At 47.3% G+C, this 9415-nt stretch overlaps 1 protein-coding gene across 1 annotated transcript; it reads right to left on the bottom strand.

The window, feature by feature from the left end:
- Positions 1-2446: 2446 nt before the first annotated feature.
- On the bottom strand, positions 2447-7279 carry LOC140216517 (phospholipid-transporting ATPase ABCA3-like). The gene is made up of 3 exons (XM_072286859.1): positions 7272-7279; positions 6989-7211; positions 2447-3331 (listed from the first exon to the last, which is right to left on the bottom strand). The coding sequence occupies exons 1-3, from the start codon at positions 7277-7279 to the stop codon at positions 3074-3076; spliced, it is 489 nt and encodes a 162-aa protein (XP_072142960.1). The 3' UTR covers positions 2447-3073.
- Between the last annotated feature and the right edge of the window lie 2136 nt (positions 7280-9415).

Genomic DNA, 9415 nt, shown 5'->3' with positions numbered 1-9415 from the left:
CTCGGAATTATTTATAACGCCTCTCTCAACTGGCGCTCACACATAGATCTGTTGGCTGGGAAAGGTACCCGTGCAATTGGCATATTGCGTAGGCTGAGCAGTCGTCGAATAGGATTGAGAAGAGATACACTCCTAATGATATATCGTATGTACGTTCGCCCTGTATTAGAATTTGGTTGCGTGCTCTTCTCTGGAGCTCCAGCCTACATGTCCCGTCCTCTAATCCTCTTAGAAAGAGAGGCATTACGTCTGTGTTTAGGTCTTCCTAAATTTGTTGCAAATTCTATTCTTTATCTAGAATCCCGTGTTCCGCCACTTTCATGCAGGTTCCGGCTTTTGACGGTGCAGACGTTCTTAAGGATTTACGAATCACCACTGCGTCATCCCCAAATAATCTTTATTTCACAACCTGCGTTGTTTTTTGGTGTCATCTGGCCGCGACTGCATAAACCGCAAATTATATTCGTGCAACAATTACTTGACTCTTTGGGCGTGCGCATATGCGATGTGCTTCCTATTACCGGCAGAGCTGTTGCCACGGATATTCAATTTGATGACATCTTTCCTAATAATGCAAAATTACTTCCACACCGTATTCTCGACGGTATATTACAAGGTCACCTGAAATACCTTCAAACAAACGTTGTAATTGCTACAGATGCTTCACAATGTGAAGAAAAGTCAGGTGTAGGAATATTTTCCCCGATTCTCGATTGGACATTTTCTCTTCGGCTGCCAGATTTCATACCGATTTTTTTAGCTGAATTCATGGCCGTGGTGCTGGCATTACGCAAATTAGGACCATCAATTACGTCAGCCGTGATAGTCACTGATTCTTTATCATTGTGCTCATCCCTTACTGCTTCTAGTGATTCTCGCGTGATGAGGACATTTCAATCATTGGTACCTGGTTACTTGAGAAGCGTGCGTTCGATTTGGGTGCCTGGCCATAAAGGACTAATCATTAATGAAATTGCAGACTCTCTAGCCAAGGCATCGATAAGTGGCCCGATTTTTCCTAGCTGCCCTTTGACTGCTTATGTTACTGCAGCTAGATTTCGCAGGAGTATCATTATACAGTCCGTATCAGGCTCCGCAATTACTAACTCTGAGGATTACGGACATCTCCTGCACCCTTGGAACAGAGATTTTTGCCGAACAAGGAAAATTGAAGTGTCCATCACGAAGCTGCGCTGCCGTATACCTGCATTGAACTTCTACCTCCACAGGTCTGGTCTGGTCCCCTCACCATTATGCTCATTCTGTGGCGAAGCGGAGACAATCGACCATTTCTTGTTGTCTTGCAGACGTTTTTCTATTATAAGAAAACGACTACTCGAAATGGCGCTTCGCTCTATTGGTCTAACTTTATCAGTGCCTGTGATCCTATCTTTTGGAGCCTCCATTGTTGGGTTCAGCCACAGAAATGTTTGCTTGGCGATCCAAAATTACCTAATTGAAACCAATCGTTTTCCATGTTAGATTGATCGTTCTCCCTCCCTACCATAGCTTTCTTTTATTTCTTATCTATTATTAATTATTATTGTTATTATTATTATTATTTTCTTATACCCGGTTTTCATCTGATTATCTATTTTTTTTTTCTCCAGACACAAAACGTTTATTTTTAAGCTCACACGCCCAAATTGTTAACTCCCTTGTTATCATTATTCTTTTTAGGCACCTAATTAAACCGCGCGATTCTTGGCCAATCCCCCACTGTGGGTATGTGCCACGGCCACATAGGACAACAACAACAACAACAACAACAACAACAACAACAACAACAACATAATTCGCGCAAAGTGAGTAGCCACGAACCTGACGGGACTATGAATCATTGCATTTTTAATTGCTTACGGGAGTATGAGCCGTTGCTCACGGGGGTATGAGCCCTTGATGATGACGGTTTTCGACATGCTGTTCTGTATGTTGTATGCGTGATTGGAAAGAATTAAAGCACTGTTCGCTTCTCTTTGCTTAGTGCTTGTAGCCTCTGCCTTACGGGGCTATGAACCATTACATTTTTTTGCTTTCTTACGGGAGCATGAATACTTACGGGGGTATGAGTAATTGATGATGATAGTTTTTGTTCACGGAGAACAAAACTCACGGAACCCTAGTCATGTACAGCTTCGCTGTAAAACGCCTTTCATTGAAAGAAGCATCGTCTCGTTGGAATCTCCACGGGCAGTTAAGGCTACTAGAACGGCTTTCATGTTGCCCGCTGTGTCCTATAGTGAGCAGGCAACCCCTGCAGCACAGCGCTGTAATTCAGGCAACCGAACGTTATACGCACATAGTAGTCAGCGTGGTGGCGGTGACAGTGGTCTAGTGATCATGTTGTGGTGTAAGGGGGTCGGGAAAAAATGCGATGAAATAAAGGCACAGAAAAGAACGATGCTCAAAACTAAATTTATTCAGAGCAGGCAGGTTCACTTTTTATATAGGGAAGGCACCAGCGTGTGCACACGTTGGCGAAACGTGATCAGACTGTGGGAATCGATTTTTTTTCTATGCCTATTCTGTATCGATGTTTAGTGCATCACAGGGCCACAAACGTATCGCTTGTACAAGTGTTTTTTTATGTGCATTTCATTTACTATATGGTGCAGACGCTATCTCAATTAAGCCCGCGGACTTGCATTAAACATAGACGGTATCTAATAAACTGCTGTCTCTCGAGCAGTAATCGGTTGATGAATGAAGGGGTCCTAGCAGTCACCGATGAGCCCAGTGTTTGATAGTGCGACAGTATATGTACCCACAGCTCTCGAACGACGGCTTTTTCGCACTGATCATGGAATTTTTTTGGGCTTCCTTGCTTTCGATGATTGTGGGACACCCGTTGCTCATTCACAGTCCACTATTCCCGTATAAAAAAGAAACGTTGAGCGGTGTGTACAACAGTTTTTCTACGCGAAGACCAGCGTTTTTACCAACGCTGGCCACGCAGGTTTGCGATATTACATCTATAGACTTTTGTATGTCGCTATGGCGTTGTACGGGGTGTGTGTTTGACACAATGGGGGTGCGCTGATAAATGTCCCCGCGAGGCCGGAAGACGCGAGGTTCACTGGCGCAGCAGCGTCGGCGTCGCGGGGGCGTCGGAGAACACCTCGATGGGGTCGGAGTCGGAGTAGACGCGCATGTCGGCGCTGCGGAAGTCCACCACCTTGCGCTCGTGCGAGAAGCCGAGGAAGACGTCGGCCAGCGAGGCCTCGCACACCACGTAGTCCTCCAAGTCAAGCTCCTCGTTTATCTTCTCCATGCGCACGAACACGTCGCTCCACGGAATGGCCGCGTCCTTGACGGTGTACTGCAACATGTCCTGCGCGGATTTGGAGTGCGTGCAGTTATACATGCGTAGGCTTGCGATAGGGACCAGTTGGTTGGACAAGTGAAGGACTTCGAAGTGGGACGCAACACACATCACACAAATGCGCAAACTGACAACTATTTATTTCAGAGGTTTGTCGACACATACAAGACGTATCCGCAAATCGTCGGAAATAGATGGTTGTTATTTAGTTAGCGCTCCATGTAGGGCGTATTATTACGTTTAAATGTCGTCATTCTGCAAAACAGCACCCAGTGCGACCGAGTCATGTCTCTCGGGCGAGTTCCGAAGAGACAGCAGTTCCGAAGAGTGAACAGTTCCTCAAACAAACTCTATCGGCATTTGTTTGAGGCTGTTGCAGATAACATAATTCTAGCCCTTGAACTGGATTCTTCAGAAAGGCGGTCATTATCTGCACGAGCTATCGAAACACATATCGAACTAATTTTAAAAATCGCCAATTATTCTTTAATTAATCACTTTACGGCATGTATTGTAATTTACGAATTGTAGCCGGTAAGCTTGCACTCGTAATTTGCAGGATTACATCAGTTTGGATATATGCGTCATCAAAATCACCGTAATAAGTGCAGTGTTGTTCCACTTGCTTTTATTGCAATAGCAAATGTATGGACACTCCAGGGGCATTTTTGCCAAGTATGGACAGCTGAGCTAGTTGGTTGTGATTAGCATTATTGAAACATCGTTCCAGCGCACAATTGAACACGGACGAGAATAGAAAGACAAGATAAGACAAGACAAAGACCGGCGTTCGTTTTGTCTTTCTCTTTTCGTCCGTGTTCAACTGTGCGCTGGAACGATGTTTCATAATGCATTTTTGCCGTCACCGTCGGCATCGCCATGATGTTCCGTATAGAGTCCAAGGGCGATAACACTGTTTCCGCGTGCCGTATGTTCTGTACGTGCGAGTGGAAGAACGCGAGTGAAGACGACGATCGCAGCTCAATCTAACGCGCCCAAAGGAGGAAAGCGCAGAGTAAAAGCACCGTCTTCCGTCGCGCGAAAGGCCGTAGGGGGATGGGAAGGAGGGAGGGAGGGGGGCGGGGTTGAGCTCCGGCAGCAACTGCGTATTTTGCGACCGGGCGCAAAATACGCCGTCCCCCGCCCCCTCCCTCCTGCGCTGCCTCCCCACTTTCTTTCCTTACGCGCTGAAGACTGAGCGGCGATCGTCAGTTCTCCTTGGACCCGGTCGCGAAAAAAATTGGAGGACGTTTACGCTTCGCCTCTAAGAGCGGAACGCGATAGCAGTCAAAGATCCCTGACTGCGTCTCACGCTTCCCGGCAACTGCAGCTTATGTAACAGTAATGTTTACCGGGAAATGCATGAAGGCGAGCTTTCTGGTAGAAACGCGACTTCTTGCCTGGGCCACAATGCCAGGGGCTTTAGCGATGCACGGAGGTGAGCGCCATCTGAAGGTGTTGAAGGAATCGTGCGTGCTACTCTATGAATGGTAGAAACATTGGAAAATAGGTTTGTGTCTGAGTTTCTGCATAACAGAATTATGTTTTCTCGTATATTCAAATTACAATCTGACGCTATCATGCCTGTAAGTTGTCTGTAATCGGTACTTTGCGATTTTTCTGACGTATTTTACATTGAGAAATCCAATTAGTTCAGTAAATTCTCTGCGCTACACGGAGGGCCTGCGTGGTTGGGTATCCGTGGTTTGGAATGATATGTCACGAAAAGATTGTCGACGCTGGTCGTCGGTATGCGGGACGCTGGCGCTGTATTTTCTGCGACACTGTGCCCTTAACGCTCTCGCGTTAATATGCGGTTGCTGCTGAAGCGTAATCCTGGACCTCTCCCATCTCTCCACAGCCTTTTGCGCGACGGAAGATGGCGCGCTTGCTCTCGGCCTTCCTCCCTCGCGCGCGACAGATTGAGCCGCGTTCCTCAGTTCCCCTCGCATGCTTTCACTCGCACATACAGCATACGGCGCGCGGCGACGGTGCTGTATGGACTTTATACGAAGCATCACGGCGACGGCAAAACGCGCTTGGAGTGTCCATATACTTGTATCGCAATAACAAAGAGTAATTTTATTGAGCTATATCAGCATCACGACTATTGTGAAGCGTAGATAATTTTTTTCTAAGGCGATTCACTGAGCACTTTACCCAGGCGCAAGGGAGTGCCTGAGATCTGTGCCTGTGATCTCACAATTGCGTATGTTACCTGGTACTGGTGTAATTGATTATCTGATGCCTTGAAAATGCCCGTTTACTATAATTTATGTCTTTTACCGTTGAAATTTTCTCGTTAAACGCAAAAGCACGACGATTCTCAAACTATGGCGGCGCTTCCTACTGACGACCTCATAACGCGCCACATGGCCAGCCTTCGAAAACAACAAATGCGCATCTGCTGTCGTTCAGAAAGAGTTCACATTTCTCTCGAAGCTCCAGCAGTGGGCGGCAGTGATGCTCGGGGCGATAATTAAGTGAGAGTCGCAGTGTCACCTGGCCTGTGCATCTGGCCAGAATGTTGACAAAATACGCCTCAGAAGGTGTTAAGATTATCCAGTCTGATAATCTCTGATATTCTCCGCGACAACGTGCACTGCCGGCACGATCGGTCTGACGTCGCGAGCAGGGCCATATCTTACGTCCCATCCCAATTCTCAACCCGTCTCTGCTGCTTTTGCGCTGGAACTACGATGCGTTCCCGAACAACGCATCACCCACAGCCCGCTTGCGGTTATTGAGTCAGTCAAAATCGCTCGAACGCGCCTTGAATAAGCCTAAAACGTAATTCACTGCGGTTAGGGGAAGATTATGAGACAATGTATTTAATGCTATGAAGAACACACCAGCGTGCATGCCTAAAACTCGTAGCACATGCTCGTTGTAGAGTTTAATACAGAAATTCATGTCTAAATTTGCTACGTAATATGCAACAATCTGAATAATACATTTTTGTTAATTTAGCAATCGTTCGGGGATTGAGGCCTCTAGAGTGTAAGTCTTGCACTCTGCCCTTTTACATTAGTTCATGATGTGGCAACTGGCCAAATTGTTAGCTTTGTTGATTCGCATGACACTTCTGTTCGTAAAAGCCGTCATGCTATACGCCAGCAGATAAGTGAAATGAGAGCTCTGAGTGATCATGTTCAAAATCACGCAGCAAGATGTCCCCACCAGCACTACAACACCTGTTGCACGTCTTCACGCATTCAGGTGTATCCATCTGCGACACTAGCCTACGCTAGTCTGAAACTCCCATTTAGCGTTTCATTGGAGCGCTCCATTCACAACACAGTGCGCGCAGACCATGTGTCCAGGCTGCGGCGTCCTGATGTTCCTTTTGCACCTGACCGCTCTGTAAGGCGTATTCTGGTATGCGTCTATGCTAGCGCTGCGCTATGTAAAAAACGTTCTGTTTACGCTTCAACGGTGCGTGTGCCGATAACGACAAGGTGCGCGCACTCTACGCGTTCACGCTCCGTCCCGACGTCTGAGAGCTGTCTCCCCTCTGCATCTGCTTCCTTTATTTGGTGCAGTTAGCTATAATGCATCTACACTATACAGTATCGCGTTACCCTAAAACTCCCTGTTAGTGTTTTGGTAGAGCGCGCCGCTATAGCGTCAAGGGGTCCCCCCCCCCCCCCCCCCGTGTTCACGCACCGACCGGATGTCAGAGATGAGCGAAGAGGGGAACTGCGCCTTCATGACGCGGTTGACGGTCTTGAAGTAGTCTCCCTCCTGCACCTTGTCCTTCGTGAGGCGCACGGTGACGGTGAAGCGCTGCTGGCAGCCCTCCTTCATCAGGCTCGTCTCGCCGATCACCTGGAACTCGCCGCCCTCCAGCACAGCCACCCGGTCGCAGAACGAGTCGCACTCGCGGAGGCTGCAACACGGTGCACCGTTAGTCAGTGGACTCCTTGTTTTACGAGGGAGCAATGTGTACCCGGTCATTGCAGACGAAAACTGTGCGCACGAACTGGACGAGGAAGTAGGACCCTGGTCCCGTTCACGTACGCTGCTTTTTTCTCCTTGTTGTTAAGGTTCATCAGCGATGGAACAAAAACAAAAAAATTGCGCAGAAACCATCGATGATAACTGTCAAGCTAGGCGAATAGTCGAACGCTTTTAGAATGCTATTGGCTTTGTTCACCGTTGTCGGAGGACGTTATTTTAGGCCCTTGGCCAGAGGCTCAATCGAGTTTCAAGGCCATTCAGGCATTACTGAACTTTTTAAAAACTACGGGCTTGGATTGCAGACTCTGAGCATGCCAAATTGCTTGCGATATGTTCTACATCTTCCTTCTATCGTCATCGTCACCCATCATGCACCTCTTCCCTCTTTCTTTCCCTCTTCCCCTTCCCCCAATGCCGAGTAGCTGGCTAGAGGAATATACCTCAGGCCGACCTCTCAGCATTTCGTATCATTAAACTTCTCTCTCTCTATTGGCTTTGTTAGAGGAGTGGTGCGTTTGGAGGTCTCTTTGTTGCAGACAGGTTATTTAGGCAGCGTTTCTTGTTTTTTGATTGCTTAATTCCACAGAGAACGAAGCCGTTAATCAGCGCATTTTCCTCCACATTGCGGGTTTCCATAGAACTTATTTGCCCTGTACTTAATTCTGGCCGTCGATTTATTTGCCCTTACGGTGCGATCTGCTATAGCCTTCTGGTTCAGATGCTAGAGCGACCATCCCGAAAAGGCTTCAGTAGCAGCTAGTTCGATCCCTCGACAAAAAACTAATTTTAAAGCGTTGGCTTTTCCTAGCTAATTCCTTAGTTTCATGTTGTCGGTATCGGCGTAGCTGTCCGCTGCGCAGACCTTGGTCCCTATCGAAATGCGGCCGACGTGGAGGGGATTCAATCCCGCCACCATGTGCTTAGTAGCCCAACACCACAGCCGTTAAGCCATCATAGCGGGTCTGTGCAGTGAATCAGAGGAAAGACCGAGTCTAAGCACCCAAAGCCATTTTGGCCCATTTTGAAGCTGCACAGGACTTTTTGGTTACGTTAGTGACTGAGGACGAAACCTTGCTCGACATGTATAATCCTGAAACCAAGGAAAAGTAAAAAGAATGGCGTCACAGTGGGTCCCCGCGACCGAGGAAGTTTCGCAGCCAGAAATCGGTCAAAAAAGTCATGCCATCGGTTTTCTGGGGTAAAGACAGCATTCTGTTGGTAGAGTATACCTACCTCAGAGCTCTAGCGTTACCTGACAGTATTATGCTAACCTGTTAAACTAGCTGAAGGAGGCAATTAAGATGGAACGCTGTGGAAAATTAAGTTGACCAGAGGAGATGCATTGTGCTATCTTTATTTTTTTTTTTTTGACGACAATGCACCTGTACGCTTATCCAGTGTTGAGGCTTCCAAATTGAACTCCCTAGGATTCCGATTGGTCCAACATATACCCTGCGCTCCTTAGCTGGCCATTTGGGACTATTATCTATTTTCGAACCTCAAGAAACACATGAAGGGGCAATGTTCTGAGGAAATTTCTGACGTCAAACATGTTGCTGACTGGTTTGAGGTCCAATCAAAGGAATTTAATTTGAACGGTTTAGAAAAACTTCAACTGCGCAGTGACAAGTGCATCTGTATGTTTTTTTTTTTTACATGTAAGACTTTTTTTTTCGTGAAACTATAGAGAATATAACAGGCTCTTGTAGAGGTAAGGGGGAAATGAACAGGTGCCGTGAGCTTCGCAAACTTTCGTGAAAAGTCGAGAACATTCGCCTCGTTCACACTATTTATGGAAGAAAGCTGCTCGGCTAGCCGGCAATGCCAGTGAACACGGTGAACAGCGCAGACGACTGGACAGCTTAAATGGATGGGACAGATGCGCGGCACAGTGCAGAGCCTCTGTAGTGTTCGTTGACTTGTCACTTGTCCCGTTGCCTGCGCTGTTGACCGGTCGAACGTAGACCGACTAGTTCACTTTAGAAACCTCACGAAGGAGACGGGCACACTAAATCGCCTAGAACATGCACACACCGTAAGCGGTGCTGAAAGGCTAGGAAACAGGCTTCTTCATCTGATAATTACCGGACATCGTAAAGCGAAGTAAACCAGCAAGGTGACGTGGTCACCACC

The sequence above is a fragment of the Dermacentor andersoni genome, chromosome 3 (genome assembly GCF_023375885.2).
Source record: "Dermacentor andersoni chromosome 3, qqDerAnde1_hic_scaffold, whole genome shotgun sequence".
NCBI classification, from domain to species: Eukaryota; Metazoa; Arthropoda; class Arachnida; order Ixodida; family Ixodidae; genus Dermacentor; species Dermacentor andersoni.
The sequence above is the reverse complement of the archived record's forward strand: the minus strand, read 5'-3'. Positions and strand labels throughout refer to the sequence as shown.

Bases quoted from the DNA above. Each gene is read 5' to 3' on its own strand.
- LOC140216517 (XM_072286859.1), bottom strand. The intron at 3,332-6,988 runs GTGCGTGAACAC...AAATCCGCGCAG, and splicing joins TCATCTCTGACATCCGGTCG to GACATGTTGCAGTACACCGT.